This window comes from Phaenicophaeus curvirostris, chromosome 1 (assembly GCF_032191515.1).
Source record: "Phaenicophaeus curvirostris isolate KB17595 chromosome 1, BPBGC_Pcur_1.0, whole genome shotgun sequence".
Classification (NCBI taxonomy): Eukaryota; Metazoa; Chordata; class Aves; order Cuculiformes; family Cuculidae; genus Phaenicophaeus; species Phaenicophaeus curvirostris.
This window is the reverse complement of record NC_091392.1, coordinates 91,471,928-91,492,505: the sequence shown is the minus strand read 5'-3', so window position 1 is coordinate 91,492,505 and position 20,578 is coordinate 91,471,928. Positions and strand designations below refer to the sequence as shown.

Here is a 20,578-nt window from a genome sequence, read left to right as displayed (position 1 = left end):
CAGGACAGAGGGCTGGCCAGGGTGAACATCAGGGTGAACAACCCCCTGGATGATGACAAGGCAGAAAGAACAGGACAGGAAAATCAGCCAGTTAAACCGTGATACGAAAAGTACCAGCTGTAGTTCAGCCTATGGAGAAAGAGGGGAAAATGCTTTTTCAGGGGATGAAGGGGAAGTGAGAGCTGAAGTGCAACTGTGGTAAGTGAACGCGGAGGGGTAGGGAGGTTGGAAAGCCGGTGTTGCTGCATGAGCATTGCCTCCTGCAATGTTTTACCCCCAGCTCTTGCTGTACAGAGCAGGGGCACGCAGCTGCTGTGGAACTGGTCTTTATCCCATGAGATGCCAGGGCCAGGAAAGCTCTGGTGCAAAAAAATTCCCATCAGACACATGTATCACACACGTGAAAGAGAAAAAGCGCTAATAAGAAAGGAGTCCATTCAAGCACCATGAAAATCTCTGTGTCCAGATGCAATGTTCACTGGAGACAACCACCTTCCCTTCCATCACTGCCCTCCCCAACCAGCAAAACCACACACATCCCAACACACTTAAACTCAGGCACTGAATCCTTTGATCTCCTGCCTCACTGTTACTTAGCAAATCTTTGTCCTCCCAAAGCACCTGATTTTTGCTGCGTATCCACCCCCAGGTCCTCACCATCAGCCCAGAACACTTCTCACAAACCAGCTCCCTGTCAAAGGTGGCTCTGGGCTCCCTCCATAACACTTCTCCCCAGGGATGCCTTTATCAATGGTCCAAACTACCAGCCTGAGCTCCTCATCCCTGGCCTTGCTGACCCTGCTCCCAAGCCAGCCACCAAGCCACAGCTGCAGCAGTGCTCTGGCATGAACTTGCTTGGCTTTTCCTCATTTTTTCTTTACTCCAGGAGCCCCACCGGTGCTGCCAGGGCAGGCAGACCCACTTGCACAGCACTGGCTGCCACCCAGGCCTGTCTCTCTCCCAGGCTTCCCACAGCAATGAAACATCCACTGGGCTGTGAGTTAGTGTATATATTGGCACAGATGACTGATAAACACAGGCACGCTTGAACGCCGGTTTGAACTCACAGGGCTGTGTCGGCTGTAATGGGACCACAGGCAGCCAGATGAGCAGCTTTTTAGGAAAAGGCTTTTGTAGGGAAGCGGGGGAGTGACAGGGAGAAGGCTGTTTCTGAGCAAGGAAGTCAAGGAAAAGCAGAGAAACCCTGGGACTACTCAAAAAATCATAGCTTGTGGCCAGGCGGGAATGTGTGGGTGGGTACGTGTGTCAAACAGAAACGTGCAGCACAGCACACTTCTCCTGTGAGATGCAGAGACAGAAACACCCAATTGTCAGTATGAGTCAGTATATATAATATATTGTGTATAATGTAATATACACAGTACCTATTTTAGCGTATTAGTGTATAATACATATATATAAAGTATATAATACATATTGTATATATGCAGTACATATATATAATGTTATTGTTACCTTGGTAAACAGGCACAATCAAATTGAAATGACCGAGTAATTTAGCAAGCCAGTAACTAGTGTAAAAAAGGAAAGCAGGCAATTTCTGATCCTGGGTCTCCTGATGAAATTCCTAGCCAACATATCCTCTTTCAATTGAAAAACAAAAATAGGAAAGAAAAAATCTCTACTACCAGATTTGCTTTGACATTCCTGTTTCTTACTTCTGTTGTTTGAAGAAATTCAATTGTTTACCGCCTTTTTTGTTTCTAAGTAAATGTGTTTCTTTTTTGATAGAAAATAGGAACTGTTCCTGCCAGCATGTCCATTTGTGCTTCATTTTACAGCCATGAGTAATCTGTGTGCGATTAGCACATTCATATGTATTATATTTGAAGAATGAAGTTCAGTGCAGCTTTATGTCTCCAGATTTCCTCTGAAATTATAGTGATAATTAACTGTGCAAACAGTTGAAGACTCCTGCTGCTACCCAGCTGCTCATTTCTGTCCCACTGCTGGATGCACCCTCAGAGCAAAGCTGACCAACAGGAGGGAGTCCCTGCTCTTGACTGTCACAGTTCACAGCCCAGAAAAGGAGCAGAAATCTCTCTGCATGGGTCAGACTCTGAATTGGACCAGCTGAAATGCAAGTGGTGGTGCCACTCGGCTTACTTCGCTACATACTGTTGCAAAACAGATATTATATCTGATGAATGGAGTTATTTTGAAATGTATTTTAAAACATGGTTTATTTTCAGTGATGTTGCGTATGAAAAGAGTCTGTCACATCATTCGCTTTTTTCCTGGGTGACATCGGAGAACAGTGGAGATGGATATTTTTTGCAATGTGAATTTGAAAAGTAAATCTGTGCACTTGACAAGTAAAAAAGAGTTGTAGAACTATTCATGGAAACCTGCATAGACCTGCTGACTGTAAATTGCATGCTCTGGAGGAAAAATGTTCATTTTTAAAAAAAACTGTTGCAGATTAATCTTTCGACATTAACATTATGGAATAGCATGTGCTGCTTGTAAGAAAAAAATGCTATTACATTTTCACACCAAGAAATTTCTGGCATCACATATAATCATTGTGTCAGAACAAACCAGGGACAAAAAATGTATTATATTTCCAATACTAAGGATTAGAGGAGAGCTTCCCAAAAGCTTTCTTGTATTTAAAATTGATAATACAGAAAGCAAGACCGAGCACGGGGGCAGCAGATCCCTCAGTGATGATCAGGACATTTTGGCCTACAGAAGCAGCTCACCAGCTACAGGCAAGTATCTCAAGGAAGGTTTCAGAGAAGCGTGGGCAGAAAACACACCTTGGTTTCTGGGTGTGGCGTGGAAGCTGCTGAACCCCAAACCTGCCACAGAAGCGAAGCCGGGATGGGTGAACAAGAGGAGCAGTTTCCTGCACAGGAGCTGAGTGAGTGGTCTCTGGCATCAGTCACCCACTAATGCCAAGGAAAGTAGAAGCCATGGAGATTTCCATTCTTCTGCAAGAGTTGCTGCTCATCCCTTCCCTCCAGCCTGGGCATTCAGTGTGCATGTTGGCGGGGGCACCCAGGGCTGCACCAGCAGCTCTCTTATTGCCTCTAGGGCATCAGGGAAATGGAGGGCAGATCAAGAGGACAGTTTAGGACACACCTGCAACGAGGAGCTACCAATTAGTTATTCAGCAATAGAAAGCCTCAGGGGGCAGATCAAGGTGTTCTGCTGACCATGGGTTAAATACCACAGTCTCCAATACCAGACTAAACTCTGCTGTGGGTCTCAGTATTGATTTCCTTCATGTCAACAAAAGTCACACATGAAGAACACACGGTAAAAATTGACCATATGATGTCATGCTCTTGGTTCCCTTTTTTTACTGTCTTCTGTGGGCACTGTACTTAGTTTTAATCTCAAACTCATGCTTGCAGTGGACTACAGTGCATGTTCTCATACTGTATCAACAGACTCCCTCTGCTGGAAAATGGCTATTTATGTTATCTAGTCATTTAATGATGATAAGTGAAATAACTTGTAAACAACGTATTTTGTAGCAAATGTGTAATTTTTATTTACACTGTCCCTACACTTGTAAAAATATTTTTACACACACAGGAAGAAGTTTTTATCTCCAAAGTTTCTCTCTGAACCGCTACACCACTTACAGTATCCTTGTAATGCATTAATACACAGAGTAAAGTTTTGTTTCCTTTATTCTCTGTAACTGCACTTTATGATGAAAATTCATTTATCACTATCACAAGTTTTCATGGGTCTTCTCTGCACAGCAAAACTCTACCAATCGGTTTAGAAATTGTATGAGCTAAAGCATTTTGGCAAACATATAAGGACAAGAATGCATCAAATATGACAGAGTATTAGTCTTTGATGCTCCCTGTATCACTTCTTTCTCCTGTTTTCTGTCTGGCCTCAGAGACAAGATAAAACTGACAGAAGTTGCCTTTTGCCAAACTACAGTAGTGACTGGGCTAAGATTCAGAGGGATCATTGTAAAAAGAGGAATATCTTCAGTCAATCCCACTTAATACAACAGAGTAAATGAAAATCAGCCCACTACAAGCAACGTTTTCTATGATGAGTGGGTTTATTTTAGCATTTGTTTATACACAGTTACCTAAAGCTCTGGCAAAGTAACTGCAGACAGGATATTCTCTGTGAAGCTTTTTGGAATTCAATATTCACTTCTCTCATTGAATGACTAGATTTTGGCTGTAATATCCTTCTGGACATATTTCCAGACCTGTTTGTTTTCAATGGTTTTGGCAGATGATTATATAAACTCAAGATCCCATGATTATGATTCATTTCTGTGTGAATAATTTTGGTTATCAGATTTGATTATATATCTATGTGATTTTACACCCTTCATATGTACACTGAATGCATTCAGAGCCAGGGCTGTGCTGACCCAAATACCTTCTTTTGTGCTAAAGAACAAAAAAAGATTAGCATTTTCATTTTTTCATATTTAAGATTTGATTTCTTTTAAAATTAGTATTATATTCTTGTTTCTTGTTCAGTTATACATTATGGTTGTTTTTTTGATTTATGCATTTAAATATTTCCTTTTTTTCTAGAATGGATTGTTGTCAGCATGTACATAAATATAGCTATTGCTTCATTTTGCCTTTGTGGGGTTGACACTTTATATAGTAATACATGATATGTTAACAAGTGCCCAAAATTGGATCAGTTCACAAAACCATGCTGCAATTAAACAATACCTCAGAAGCACACAAAGATAAATACTTTGCTTTTGGAATGCCCACCTAAAACATGAGGTAACCAGACTTGACACTCTTTTCTTAGCCTTCTCAGAAGACACTGGGTTATAACTGGATCTTGCTCTTGAAATTCTTAGAATCACAGAATCATTTAGGTTGAAAAAGAACTTTAAGATCATCAAGTCGAATAGTGAACCTGATATTGCCAAGTCCACCACTAAACCATGTCCCTAAGTGACACATCTAAATGTCTTTTAAATATCTCCAGGGATGGTGACTTAATCACTTCCCTGGGCAGCTGTTTCAATACTTTGCTATCCTTCTGATGAAATATTATTTCCTAATAGCCAATCTAAGCCTCCCCTGGCACAACCTGAGGCCATTTCCTCTCACCCTATCACTCGTTAATTGGGAGAAGAGACAAACACCCACCTCACTACAACCTCCTTTCAGGTAGTTGTAAAGAGCAATAATGTCTCCTCTCAGCCTCCTTTACTTCAAACTAAACAACTACAGTTCCTTTAGCTGTTCCTCCTAAGACTTGTGCCCCAGACCCTTCACCAGCTCCATTGCCCTTCTCTGCACGTGCTCCAGCTCCTCAATGTCTTTCTTGCAGTGAGGGGCCCAAAACTGAACACTATTTGAGGTGTGGCCTTACCAGCACCACGCATAGAGGGACAATGTCTTCCCTGGTCCTGCTGGTCACACCATTTCTGATACAAGCCAGGAAGCTATTTGCTTTCTTGGCCACTTGGGCTCACTGCTGGCTCATGTTCAGCCACCTGTCAACCAGCACGCCCAGGTCCTTTTCTGCCAGGCAGCTTTCCAGCCACAATCCCCCACACCTGTAGCATCACATGGGGTTGTTGTGGCCCAAGAGCCGGGCTTGATATTTAGCTGTGTTGAACCTCATACAGTTGGCCTCAGCCCATCAATCCAGCTTGTCCCGATCCCTCTATAGAGCCTTCCTTCCCTCAAGCAGATCAATATTCCCACATAACTTGGTATCATCTGCAAACTTACTGAGATTGCACTTGATCCCCTCATCCAGATCATTGATAAAGATATTAAACAGAACTGGCCCTAACACTGAGCCGGTGGAACTGGGGAACACCACTTGTGACTGGCCGCCAACTGGATTTAACTCCATTTACCACAACTCTCTGGGCTCAGCCATCCAGTCAGTTTTTTACCCAGAAAAGAGTACACCTGTCCAAGCCATGGGCAGCCTGTTTCTCTGGGAGAATTCTGTGGGAAACAGCGTCAAAGGTTTTACTAAATTCTAGGCAGACAATATCCATAGGTTTTCCCTCATCCACTAAGCAAGTCACCTTGCCATAGGAGATCAGGTTAGTCAAGCAGGATCTGCCTTTCCTAAAGCTATGATGAATGGGTCTGATCACCTGTACATGCTGCGTAATGACTCTATGGAGATGATCTACTCCATAACCTTCCCAGCACCAAGGTCAGACAGGCCTGTAGTTCCCTGGATCCTCCTTCCATCCCTTCTCATAGATGAGCATCACATTTCCTAACCTGCAGTCAACTGGGACCTCCTCAGTTAGCTAGGAGTGCTGATTAATGATGGAAAATTACTTGGTAAGCACTTCTGCCAGTTCTTTCAGTACTCTCAAGGGCATCTTATCCAGCCCTATAGACTTGTATGTGCCTAGGTGGTGGTAGCAAGTTGCTCGCCACTTCCTCTTGGATTAGGGGGACTCCATTCTTCTCCCCGTCTTTGTCTTCCAACTCAGGAGACTGAGTACCCAAAGATCAACTGGTCTTACTATTACAGACTGAGGCAAAGAAGGCATTAAGTAACTCATCATTTTTCTCACCTTTTGTCACTCTGTTTCCTCCCACATCTAATAAAGGCTGGAGATCTCCTTATACCTCCTTTTGCTGCTAATACATTTATAGAAATATTTTTTTATTGTCCTTTACCTCAATAGTCAGATTAAGTTCTAGTTGGGCTTTGGCCTGTCTAGTTTTCTCCCCACATAACCTCATTACATCTTTGCAGTCCTCCTCAGTTGCTTGCCCCCTTCTTCCAAAGGTCATAAACTCTCTTTTTTTTTTTCCCAAGTTCCAGGCAAAGCTCTGTGTTCATCCAAGCTGGTCTTCTTCCCTACGAGCTTGTCTTTCAGCACATGGGGGCGGCCTACTCCTGCAACCTTAAGACTTTCTTCTTGAAGAACGTCCAACCTTCCTGGAGCCTTTTACCCTTCAGGACTGCTTCCCAAAGGACTCTGCTGATCAGTGTTCTGAATAGACCCAAGTCTTTCCTATGGAAGTTCAAGGTGACAGTTCTGCCGGCCCCACTCCTTACTTCTCCAAGAATTGAAATCTCTGTCACTTTGTGATCACCATGCCCAAGAGGGCCTCCAACCAGCACACCACCCGCAAGTCCTTCATTCACGAACAACAGGTCCAGCGGGGCACCTTCCCTGGTTGGCTCACTCACCAGCTGTGCGTGCGCTTGTATGTAACCATGGCCTAAGTTCCCACAGAAGCACTTTCTAGTTAGACCGAAGCTCTGGGAAGGATCCCCAGAGGTGACTGCTTTACCAGAGCACGGTCTTCCAACTGTGAGACCTAGGAAGATTAAAATGCCTTTCATGGGAATTCTGAGTCTTGTCAGCTTTTGCCAGTGGAAATACCAGCCTACTTCTGCTGCTTGCTGGTTCCCCTCTGTTGTAAAACTATTTCAGGTTTTCAACATTATCTGTTAGCGAGCATTTTGATAAAGATATTTTTTTGGTCCCTTTGTCTCTGCTTCCTGATAGCTAATTGATATTCTTCATGTCCAAAGTTTGGACTCTGATGCAAATTGCAGCCATCCTACTCTTGCAAAAAGCAGAAAAAGCAAGTAGTGTTTGCCTAGGAATGGGGGGGGGAGGGGGCTGTGCAGAAAACACCCACACCCAGCCCAGCTGCTCTGGGAATTGGGGATGGGAATCAAGACAGTGACTATTTTTCATGCCAGTCATGACCACTTTCTGTGGAAATGGAGATATCAGCAATACCATTGCAGTCAGAATCCTCTTTGGATTATTATCTTCCTTCCCAAATTCCCAATTCATTATGAAAGAAATATTAATTTATGTGGAGAATTATTTCATTCCATCATGCAAGTTTTAATCCTTCTAGGTAATGATATTGTATCAGACTACATGGAAATGAACTGGAAAGAGTTGTTGGTTCAATTAGGCATGCTATGAAGCAAGAGAAAACACTTTCGAGTATACATTTTTAGTGATTTAGGGATAACATTGTTGAAGACATTATTTGAAAGCTTCTCTTTCCAGAATCACACCACAGGGCAGATGGGCAAGCCCAGAAAGGACATAAACACTTATAGAGTCTCAAATTTGAGAGATGTTGTTCACTGATAAACACAGGAGGTGTTTGCAGGCAGACCTGCAGAGCTGCCTCTGTGGCAGTGAGGCTTGCCTGTGCTTTGATGGAGGTGGTAAACAGCAAGACAGAACCAGGCACACGTGGGTTTTCTGTTCTATCTATTTTTGATGTTTTCTTTTCATCAGGGGTGGTGTACTACTACCACATTAGCCTCTTGAATACGAGTTTTTTCAAATTCTGCTGGGATACAGCTGGACCTGTTGTGTTAAACTGGCTGAGGACGAGGAGACTGATGCTCTGAAATCCAAGCAAAGCTGGTGCAGCTGTGCCATTCAGCTCTCACAAGATGTGAAGGCAGGCTGCTACATGAAAGCATGTATGTAAGGGGTTATACCTGAGGAACTCAGTCATAGCTAGCCATGTACCTTTCTATCCAGGTCTATTTGTAATGCTGTCTTCAAATTAAGGCTGTAAAAGGAAAGTTATCTGCATGGAAGTTTTGGCTGACAGAAGAACTTCATGAAAATTCAATCTAGATTGGGGAGGACAGGAACTATGCATAGGAACAACATTTCTCAGTCAGATTTATTAGTTTATGCTACCAGGGAAGAAGCAATTTTACAGGTATGAGCAAGGTTTTGATTGCTTTCTTATGTATCCCCCAAAGCCCTGCTTAGAAACAAAAACAATCCTTTAATGGAGGTAAGTGTTACAACGCTTTAAGGATGCCCTAAGCTTTTAAAATGTTGAACATTGAAAATTAAGGCTCTAAAGTAAAATAGTAAGATCTTTGTTAATTACAGAAAATCACAGGAAGAATACTCAGCAGATTTTGACTTTTGCTCATGGCTCCATCAGTCTTCGCTCTTTCTCTAACAGCATATCCAAAGCAGCTTTCTCTATACTAGGCCTGGGGAAATTGCTCTCAAAGAGGGCGGGGTTCTTCTCTGCAGGGAAAACTTCTGTTTTGAAGACAGGGGAAATGGGGAGTTGAGAGGGGAGCTGTATGTGTTTATAAGCATGTGGAGGTTGGTGAGTTTTACACCTGAGTTCAGGAGACCTTCACCCAGAGGACACAGAGTTTTCTTAAGTCCTTACCATAGACAAAATAGTTCCCATTTCCTCGGTTTGGTCCTAGTTCTAGGAAAGGGAAAAAGACAGAAGGGTTGTAATGCCTTACCCCAAATGTGTGGCAACCCCTTGAAGAGAATTCATAGAAGTATGAGAGGTAGAACATCTCTGTTTTTACTGGAGAGCTTTCAGCAAGGCTCAAATTGTGATGAGGCAGACCTAGAGATGTAGCAAAAGAGGTTGGAAGCTATGAGGCAGGGCTGTAAAGCAGTAAACAGAAAGGGGGAAGGCCATAAAGGCAGTAAGATAATAAAGTTAAAGTTGGAAGAAATAACTAGTTGTGTGACTGGGGAATTAGGACTGAGAACACAGGAGAGGACAGGAGGATGCCAGAGAAACATGAGTCTTAACTGTGCAGTGATAGGGAAAGCAGAGAGAGAAGTGAGAGATTGGTGAGGTGCAGAAGATAACATGTGGGTTTCTTTTCTATTAATTCCATAAACTTGGAGTCAGGAGGTTGACAAAGTAAAGTTACTTGTTTCCAAACAAATCTATATGAAGGTCAGGCCCAGTAAGCAGGTGGCCATTTATGCATACTTTTCCTTTCCCAAACCTCCTAATAAGCCTGTTTTCAATTAAAACAGAAACATAAGGCTTTGGATGACTTTGCATGGTTTTGTAAAACATACCTGCTCTCCTATTAAATGAACACATTCACCACTGTCCTACTGCAATGCTAAATATGTCTGAAATCCTCTTACAGTGGTTAATTGCTAACTTGGATCTTACTACAGATACACTCTTCCTGTAACAAATTCGCATTCTTAATGGCAAAAGTAAAGACAGGAAGGTATTAACATGGTGTCAATGATGAAGTTGAATTTTACTTCTGTTCTACAGGTTAGGGCTTCTTCTAGCTAACATGCTTCTTCTAGGCAAAACAAAACAAGAATGCTCCCTCTGCTCTTCAGAGGGATTGTTAAAACTCATTATCTTAATGCATTCTAGCTGCCTGTTCATAAATATCCTTTCTCAATGCTTGCTTGTGCTGGAAACTGTCCGTTGTGTTTTGCAGGTACAACTTCTGAGTGTTTTGCAGGTACAACTTCTGAACCTTCTTCTTGCTCTCTCCTTGGCTCTGATTTCTCTCCCGTTCTCTTGTGAGACTTGCTTTTTCTCAAATGCAATTTTTCTCTTTCTTTTCTCTCCTTCATGCCTTCAGGTTGCTAAAAGGCAGGAAAAACATGGCAAGGAATTAAAAGCTATTCTCACATGAACAAAAAAGTCTCGTTATTTAATTTCACTAATAATGTATAATAAATTGCAGTCACCTACATCAGCAAGATCAGCTTTAACATGATGGGCTCACATTCAAGCCTTCAGCCTGTCACCCTAAAACTCAGCAAGAGGCAGCATGCTTTTGGTTATACTCTATGTATGGTAGCAGGGTCACCCAGCCAGGAGGAGAGCAGACAGGAGTGAAAAAGGGAGAGGCTCTGAGATTTCAGCCCAGACTCCATGTTTCTGTCCTTTCATGTGATCCATCTTTATGTGCCTGAAGGCTGTTCAGTGATAGCTGCAGAGGCCTCACTGAAAACTAGTGCTGAAAGTCATGAAGCATCCTCAAATCCACATTTATAAGAGAAAAGCAATATGCAGGGAAGAAGATGAAATAGGATTACCTTTCCTCCGCTTTTCTTTTAACCTGTGGGGTCACAGCAGTTTGAATTACACCTACAGAGCCCTGAACACAAAAAAACCCGCTCCATTTGGAGACAGAAGTTTTAAGCACACTCCCAAATTTCCTTTCAGATCTGTAACACCTACCACTCAGTTCTTCAAGAATCTCAAGTCCTTCACATCTTCCAGACTTCAACAGTGACTGAGGGAATGACACCAATTTGGTCTACTTGAAAGACAGACTGAAATACCTCCCAGCACACCTCGGTGTGGACTATGGAAGGGTACCAGAATCCATGTTTTTAACTGGCATTGAAGCTGTATTTAGTGCATGTTGCTTACTATACGTATCGTACAATTATTACTCACTCACAGACTTTCTAGCCTTAGGCACTTTTGAGAAATGATAAATGATAAACCAGGCAACCACTGGCTGGCACATGAGGCAATGTGAAGTTCCAAATGAAATAAAACCAGAGTAGCTCCTAGAGCGGTAAAGGAAGATTAGAGAATGCACTCAAAATCTTAACAATGGCATAACAGAGTTGTCATCACCATAATTCTGCATATTCTTAGAAGACTGGGAATGCAAGACTATAATTGTGGGACTTATCGTGTAATGATGCTGCTTATTGAAAAGAGATTTTTTTTTTCTTTCTTGTTGCTGCAAAGAAGATCTGCAAAGAGAGCTGAAAATTACTTCTCCGCACAAACAGTCAGTGTCAACAAACTGAAAAAAAAGATAGTTCCTTCTTTTGAAATTTGGTGCTAATGTCAATTGTTATTCAAGTGCAGCTTTTCCAATAGAGTGCATAAATTTTACAGTGTTCTTCTGACACTTAAAAGCAAGCTAGGGTTTATTACTCTTCCTTCTACTGTATAATACACCAGATATTGCAAAAGCACATAATAAAACTGTTAATGCATCACAGAAAAAATGTTGGTATTGGCTACTTCATCATCACAAACCATTCAGAAAATGCTCGTGCCTCGGGACAAAATGATGGGGAGAAGAGAAGGATGAAATGAGGGGAGAATCCCCTGCTGGCTGCATGCTCTTACAGTTCAAACACATTCTGCAGCTGTGTGGTGACACTGAAGAGAGCAGATGGAGAGTCCCAAGCGGTAAAAGGGAAGCCTCTTAAACACCATGGTGTCTGGCAGTCTTACAGACAACACTGTATATGGTTAAAAAAGGTCAGCAGCAGTGAGAAAGAGAGCTGGATCTTACAGCAAAATGAAGCAAACCTGGTTTCATATTGTCATGTTTCACTGGCTCAGCCATAGAAACCTCTGAAAACATTGCCACAGCCAGTGCAGTGTCTCATTATGAAGATGCACATTTTAGAATAAGTCTAGATGTTAACACTACAAGAATTCACTATCAAGAATTCTCATACTAACAATACTATCACTTTAACCTTGTTTGCGCTCCAGTAAGAACTACATAATTTGAAAAATTATAATTCAAGTTTATTTCTGCTCTTCCCCGAGCAAAGCCACAGCAATTACCTGCTTGTCGGTTGGTTGTTATTTTTTGTTTTGAAGTGATCTTAAGTTGGTTGTTACCTACCAAAGAAACTGAGCGTTTGCTTTTGAGGTGCAATTGCTTTTCAAAGGACTCTGCAAATTCCTGGATGGAGTTTGATCTTGTATCTGGGCCTGAGCTGTCTGCTGAAGGTGTTCTGCTTGCCTTCCTGTGGCAGTGGCATTTGGCATCCTGGCCTTCTTGAAATTCCTTGGAGCCCCTGAGATGGCCTGAAGATGAGCCTTTGGCAGAGACTTGAAATCGTGTTGTATGGAGGGAGGAAAGTGTGGCCTGAAAAACAAGAAGTCTTTGTTGAGTATTGAATATTAATATTCTGCCACACAGTGCTCTCTGAACAGTGGTGCAGAATGTAGGACCTTTCTCAGATTCCCGTATCTTTCCTTCTATGTGTAGGAGAATCACAGTGTCAAGAGCTGGCTTTCCAGAGGCAGCAGCAGAATTTTTGGATATCTAAGTTTTGGCACTCAAATGAGGATTTCAAATGTAATTTGAATTTTTCAATATTTTTCAAATGTCAAATTTTTGAATTTCAAATTTTCAATTATCAAACTTTCAAATTTCAAACGTGTGCTGTGTCTTCTTTGTGCCCACTGATACTAAAAGGCACTGGGTCAAAACTTCAGACCTCACATCTGGCAGCATGCCCTAGGCAGGACCCTCAAAAACCAAAGACCCAACATTTTGCAGATATATGAGACTGATATGGAGGCTGATCCAGAGGTGCTCCGGGTCTTATCAGATATTTAAGTTCATTTGCATGTGACAGCAACCATTTCTAGCTCTGTTGTGCTAAATTTTCAGCATTGCCTATGTGCAGACGAGATGTTCTTCTGCCCAGGTCTGAATTTTCTGCTGGTTTCTTGGGCATGGTTGTCCTGAATTAATGAAGAAGCACTTTCAGACCACTGAGGGACATATCCCTGCCAGATAAATGGTAGGAAACGGGCTTCCCTCAACTACATTTGTGAGGATAAAGTGGAGAAGGAGTAAACCGTTGTTTAGTTTCTGTGAAGTTCAATTTTCCCAGGCCTGACATGCAGGTAAAAACTATTGATCTGCATCGGCTATGTTTAATTGAATATCTGTAAAGGAGATAAAACTGATACAGAATTGTTGTGTCCCATAGAGCCATGTATTGGTGGTTTTAGAAACAGACACACCTACAGAAGAAATGGATGAGAAGACCAACACATAGAGCCAGGCATGCCCCCAAGTCCTGCCAGCTTTTGATGCTTTTTCAGTATGACAGGCTGAACACTGATAAGATACAGGTAGTGAAAATTGTGAGAAAGAGATGATAGTTACTAAAAATGAAACCCTTGCAGGTGTTAGGTTATGGCACTCCAGGCACTCAGCTGCTCCATATGTGTTTGAATGCGTATATGATTTGTATAAGCCTGGTGCTAAGTCTTCAGCTACTGAGTAACCCTGAGAAGCTCTGCTGGCTTCAAGGGAGCTATGATTGTTTCTAACAACTGAAGGTCTATCCCACAGATCCTGAAATGCTTTTTAAGAAAACCTAGGATAAAACCTTATATTCAGTGTAGGGTTTGGTGGAGGATGGTGGGAGGTGGTGGTCTTCGGTTTGTTTTTTTTAAGAAGCAACACTTGAAAGCTAAACCAGCTTGGTGTAGTGACCACATGAATCTAAAAGCCTTGGACTTCAAGGGTCCTGAAATATCTCCTGTATACATGTCCGTTTACTCTGGTTCAGATGCTATTATAAATGTATCAGCACAACAGAGACCTGTGCAGTATTTCTCTAAATAGTGAGGCTGTGCATTCATATGGTTGTGACTACATCACATTAGACAGGCTTGATGAGAAGTGTTAAAAATAATAAACCTTACATCTGACAGAAGCATCTATCACCGAAAGGTTTTCAGATCATATGGTACTGGTTCAATTTCTTTTCCAGACATATAGTACTATGGGCTGCCTCTGAGAGTAGTGGTAACGATTTTTGCCATACTATTTTTACTTTGGTTACAAGCCAATCAATACAACTGTGGTTTCTGTAAGGTCATATTGAATTGTTATTTTAAAAAAGCATCAAAGCAATCACATTGTGCTTGAGGGACACATGCTATGTTAAGTTCAACAAGCTTCTGCGTGATTTTAATGACACCAACATATAATGTTTTGTGGAAATAAAAATTGTCTTACTGTTATTTGTTCTTAGAGGGCTTAGGAAAAAAAAAATCATGAGGACAGCTGAAATGGGGGATGGTATTCTGTCAGTTCTGGTTTGCAATGTTTGTAAATGTTTCATTTTACTAAGACATTACTTTTTTATTTCCTTCACAGACAGAATTATAGTTAAGCCCATAACAAAAAGACTGCAGTTCGCATACTGATATGGCAGCAATGGTTCAGGAAAAGGACAGGCCTTCCTCTGCAACATGTATCTTCTTGAGTGGACCAAAAGTAAAGCGAAACATACATATCTATGCAATTATGTTACTGTGACTGTGCCTCTTCTCACAGTGCCTTTGCATGATGCATTCCACTGTAGCTAGGAGGACAGCATGCTTGTGCATGTCAGCATGTAGCTGTCTTATGGACAACCCTACAGAGGACAAGAGCCTTAACACAACTGTTCAAGCATAAACATTTCCTAGCTTATCACTAGGCCAGTACATTAGCCTTTTATTTACGATTAACTCTGTGGAGAACTCAGAGAGTCATAAGATGAAGCTCAGCGATGAAGCAGAACTGCCACTGGCTTTAGATAAAATCCATGTGGCTTTCTTCCTGTTTCTTAGATATAAAACATGCATTTAATACATGTATTTGGTGCCAAATTGATTGCTTGGTAACATTGTAAATAAGAATGGCTGAAGACTGCTTTAATTTATGCTTCCCCTTCTGCAGTCTCAGCAGCTTCTGGCAGCAGAGATTGCCTGTATATCTGCACACTCTGGTGTCCATCCACTGCTGTTGTCATCCCTTGCCAAATGTCTCTGAGCACATTTTCAGTCCCTGCTCCTGCCCTTTCCCCAGCAGCTGCCTCCTGCCTACATTTGGTGCCTCCATAGCGAACTCCCCTTGGTCTCTGGCTCATAGGATCTGACCTTGAGTAGTTCTTATTGTGGAGAAGTGGAGAGAAGGTGGAACAAGGAAAAAGGAGGAATGATAAATGCTCCCCTGTATCAAAATGGGGAATTTTTGCTAACGCTGGGAAATCCAGGAGCAATATATATATTCTCAGGGGTTGTTTCATCCTCCCGTTCATCCTCCCTTTACCTCTCCTTTTTTCTGCTTGAGCCTTTGTGTGAAGGCCAGTCATTCTTAGAGTATCTATTTACACAGCAGCTAATCTTCTGCTAGCAGCCCAGCTAAAAGGCACAAAAAGTATACAAACAAAAATACTTCGAGAAATAAGTGTCAGTATAATTTACCTAATCTCTTTCCCAGTTTCTGACGAAGACAAGACAATTGCTTCCATCTTTGTACTTGATCTGAGGGCTTGCACAGCTGTCAGTAAGAAAATTATTCTTCAGTGTTTCAGCACAAGAGTTCAGGAAGTTTACACAATGACCCCAGTACTTTAGGGTATTTTGGAATATCTGACATTCAGATCCTGTTCCATTGCTTTCTTTCCTTCTGAGAAGCTTATAGCCAAGCATATATCCCTCAAAAATGTTTGAGCCCAGGCTCCAACTGTAGTAACAATACTACAGTTGGGTGTTTGGTCTGACTTTAGTTCAGACTAAATGTTAGAAATTTCAACAGTGGCCAGTTGCTCTGCTTCCACTCTCAGCCGTTTCTTATCAGATTTTTTTTGCTGTGAGAAGCAATGTCTACTTGAAAGTGGATAAATTCATAGGGTTGTAAAATTGCTGTCAGTGCTTCTTTGCCTCTTATCATTTCCCCACAACAAAATATCTGGGAGGTAGGAAACTGTACTGAACCAAAAGGATAGAGGATAACTAGAATGTCTCATGGGAAGTTGCAGCTGGAGGCTTCAGAAAGGTATCACAGTTAACGTCTGAAGTTTGCCAGGGGAATAGGCTAACTAAAGATGAAAACAGATGACTGGGTTCTCTCCAGACAGTTTTCATATTCAGTGTTGGTCCAGAGCAACATATACAACTCTGATTCTTTTCAGGGGAGTGGAGTTCCAAGATTTAGCCTGTCTTGCCAGTGACCCAGTGACAGATGAATATAATTCTGTGCTCCCTCTGCAAAATGGGAATGAGAATTGGAAAAGCATTTTGTGAAGCTCATCTCAGTAATATTTGTGAGGTATATTAAGGTACTGGGGGAAAACAAATGAAAATTGTTGTTAGTTTGGGAATTGTTCAACAAAGCTTTATCCATATTTTGAGGAGCTCTACCATGGTAGGATGCTACTATGTCGATGCTACTCGAATGTCTACAGCACATGTAAAATGACAAAGACCTTTAGGGAGCTGAAAGCAATTTTCTGTGTTATGCAAACCCACCTTTTATGCTATACTGCTAGCATTTTGCTATGTAATAACAAAACACTCCTGGTGCAGAGGCAGTTTGTGTCAGCACGACTGCACTATTGCTGATGCACCGTATCCCAGCCCTGGGTATGAATACTGGCAGTGTTGTTTTGGCAGTACCATTGTATCTGCACAAGGAAGGTTTGCCAACAGCTGTGTCAGTCAGAACCTGCTGACTTGATTTTCACCAGGACAGCAGCGTGATCTCTATTTACAATGTCGACACAGATGAAAGGGTACACTGTGATCTGCTGTGGAGGTCTTAAGTTCCAGAAGAAATGCTGTCTGATCTCAGTTATTAATCATCATTATGAACAGCACTGCTCTGATAAAACGAAGACAATATTCAACTAACACTGCTAAGTGTTTTGAAACTTAGAGTAGTTATAATTTTAATAGTTAATCTTACAGTAGTTACCATTTATAGTAACTGTGTAAAAAATGCATCCAGGAGCAATAGTACATTGTTGCTCTCAACAAGGAGATGTTCTTTCTGAAAGTATTTCTAAGGAATTATTAGTGCTCATTTGTTTAATTCCTAGATTTGGCTTAAGACAACATGTTTTAGTGCCCTTCACTACCAACTAGTCAGTGTTTTCCCATTAAAAAAAATTATCCCAAAATCATAAAATCTCCAAACAAATCTTCCCTTCTCATTCTTCCAGCCAATTTCTGGCACTAAGAAATGAAGCAGTTGAAATTTATATCTCTTGTAGGATACAACTGGATCAAGACAAATTAATGTGGATCATTAACGTAAAGGCCAGACGTAAGTAAGTGTATGGGAAAACTTTAGCTTGTTGAAAAGTAATGTCAAAAGTCACAGTCTTCTTCTTTTCTGTCTGCTAACTTAATCCAAGTTCTAGGTATTGATTCAGGGATGCAACTAGAGCAAACTCTTTGAATAACCATTAGTGAAGTATTTAAATATCTTCTGAACAAACTGAATATAAGAACATGCTTCAAATTAAATGTATGTGTACACACACAAATATACACAATGATGTGTACAGCAGCTTGCTGAATAGGCTATGATTTAAAGCACATTCTTACAGTTCAGTCTGTATTGGGCCCTCCAGAAGTCACTTGTGCATAGATCTCTGAAGGGCAAAATATTAATAATCATTCTGATGGAATCCATCAGCACAGCTCTAGCTCAGAGTCTGTCTTGCAATCTGTAACAAGGTGAACTATACTTATAAATAACAAATATGGCTGATCTGTTCAAAACTAATGAATGAAGGCTACCTGTCCAAGCTGTCCATGAATTCAAAGAGGAGGGAGGTGTCTTGGGTTTGCCTTAGCCAAATTTTTTGAAAAAGAAAAATCCCACAGCTTAGAACATGACAGCTCCAGTGGAGGAGAACTTGCAAGATGAAAATATAGCATGGTAGAAAAAAAAAGTTTGAAAAAGATTAGCAGTTCCTCCCCAATAGAATAGTATTTGCCTTGTTGCTTCCGTAATGTCGTAGAGGTATAAGTGAAAAATGGTTTGTAAGGAAACATAGTAACTTTGATAAACCAACCAATGGAGCTGGGGGAAAAAAAAGAGAGACAGGTTTGGACCACCTAAATGTTCTTTTAGGGACAAAATAAAAGCATCAGCCTTCACGTAAAGATCAGACTGGGAGCAGCTGCTTTCAGTTCAACTTTATTTTGATAATCGGTTAGCCAGTTGTGAGCTGCCTTAAAAAACTGCCTCAGCATGTGAACCTTGCCCCTTTCCCAACTATCTTGTTGGTTTAAGAATAAAGAATGTGCTTCTCCCTTAAAATCTCACTTCACAGTATAATATTTTATGTTGCACCCTTATTTTCAGTCAGATGTTTCAAACAAGCAGGGACTGCCTCCTCTAGCTTAAACTAGAATTTACACAGGCAAACAGCTAAATCCCAGGGAGTAAAGCCTTCAGCTTCCTAGAGATGGAATGATTGAAGAATTGGGTCCAAATCCTGCGAATACATAAAGGCTTATGCAGCTTCAGACTTAAGAACAGACTCATTGAAGCCAGTGTTTGTGTGCCAGTTTCCAAAAAGTTTTGAACTCTGCTAGGTCACCTTTAGTAGACAAGAACAACAGTGTAACACGTAATTAGGCAGTTATTATATTACACCCTTCTCCTTACATTTCTCATCCTATTGTCATTTATCTTGGAGTCTGCCACTTTTCTTGTAATGCCAAAGGCACCAGGGGCTTGGCTGTGGCTGGAATATAAGTTCAAAAAGCAACAAGCTGCTGTGAATCAGAACTAAACTTATGCAGTAAGGTGTACCATGCTCATCCCCAAAGATCTCTAGGGCCGTGCCCCTGGGGTTGGTAATTGTATTTATACATAGAGCACCCACACAGAGAAAACTGTACACAGTTCTTACCGGAAGGGAGGCTCTCCTTTCACTAAAGAGTCGTGTTTGACGTTTCTTGTGGCCTCTACCCTCTTTCTCATCCTCTTCAATCAAATTGTGACCCCAGAAGCTGCTCATCCATTTTGCAAAGGAAATATCATCATCCTCTTCATATTCCATGTACAGATGCTCCAAACTTGTGCGGTTCTCCCAACCAGAAAAAGGAAAACCAAGGTCAAATGCCACCACCAAGCAAATTAGCCTCACACTGTTCTGCCAATAAGAGGAAGCGGAGATGCAGTTTCAATCACTCTTTCTTCTCCCCATCCATCGAAACCCATCCCACTGTAGCCCTAGGCACTGTTTAATCATAAAGTCAATCCTTTCTCATCTCTTTTCAACAAAGTTTCTTTTAACCTTTCCATTACAGTGATGTCAAATATGACACTGCCACAGGGAGCTGGTGGGAAGGGACATGTGTTGGCTACTCCCTGTGTGTTGCTGTTGAGGGCAGCAGCTGTCAATACTGATGGAGATTGCCCACAGTTACATGCCCCGGAGGTGCAAACTCAAACCCAAAGTAGGCTTGTGATTTTTGAAAAGCAAAATTGACACATCGATGGTGGTCAGAAGCTGGCACAGCTGCTTACAGAGGCTTAACTGACTCTGTGGAAGGGAGGACAAATGGTCCACTTTTCCTGTGCTGCCCTTGCTCCTGACTTCTATTGTCTCTGCTCTTCCTTTGGCATGGAAAACATGGTCTGTCTAGGTAGAAGACAGCCTTCCCTGAAGAAACTGCTTATTCATTTTTGGGTTATGACAACCAGTATGAACTTTCATCACCTGCTTTTCACCATCTGCCATATCAGGGTTATGGAGACCCTGATTTACTTCAAGGCCACCAGGGTAAAAATGGGTCCGATTCCTCCTCACCAGCCCTGAGCGTAGGCCATATAGGTCCTGTCTATACGACAAAACAGAAGAGGGTTGGAAACTGTTTTCTGGCCCTGACACCAAGTAGTGAGTCTGGTCACATCTACCCTCCATGGCGCTTGTGCGGTCTCCTCAAGACTCTGTGTACTGTACCGTGACTATAGTACTTTGTTGTAAGTTTTGTATCTTTTTTATGTCAAAATATCTGATATAACAGGAAAACTCTGCTGTGGCTCATAAAATTGTTGTTTGCATAGTATGAAAATGGAAGATATATAACATGCCTTGGGACATGGCAGAAGGACATGGAGGAGTGCATTGAGGCTATAAAGCCTGTTGGGACAATGTTGGAACAGGAGAAGAGACCCAAGTCTAACCGCCTGTTGGAAGCAGTCCTTGTTGTGTGCTAGGTAGCAAAAGGTTCTCGTGGTGCCTGGGCATTGCTGTGGAGATGCTAGTTGGCCTCAGCCA

At 41.7% G+C, this 20,578-nt stretch overlaps 1 protein-coding gene across 1 annotated transcript; it reads right to left on the bottom strand.

Annotated features, from left to right (window-relative positions):
* Positions 1 to 9,543: 9,543 nt before the first annotated feature.
* Positions 9,544 to 19,471, bottom strand: LNP1 (leukemia NUP98 fusion partner 1). Its single transcript, XM_069868303.1, has 3 exons — positions 19,205 to 19,471; positions 12,382 to 12,627; positions 9,544 to 10,354 (listed from the first exon to the last, which is right to left on the bottom strand). Exons 1-3 carry the CDS (start codon positions 19,352 to 19,354, stop codon positions 10,145 to 10,147), a joined length of 606 nt encoding a protein of 201 aa, XP_069724404.1. The 5' UTR covers positions 19,355 to 19,471; the 3' UTR covers positions 9,544 to 10,144.
* Between the last annotated feature and the right edge of the window lie 1,107 nt (positions 19,472 to 20,578).

Coding starts and splice junctions, on each gene's coding strand:
- LNP1 (XM_069868303.1), bottom strand. CDS start 19,354: ATGGAATATGAAGAGGATGATGATATTTCCTTTGCAAAATGGATGAGC. Junction 12,628..19,204: donor AAAGGAGAGCCTCCCTTCCG/GTAAGAACTGTG, acceptor CTTGTTTTTCAG/GCCACACTTTCCTCCCTCCA. Junction 10,355..12,381: donor GCAAACGCTCAGTTTCTTTG/GTAGGTAACAAC, acceptor CCTGCCTTTTAG/CAACCTGAAGGCATGAAGGA.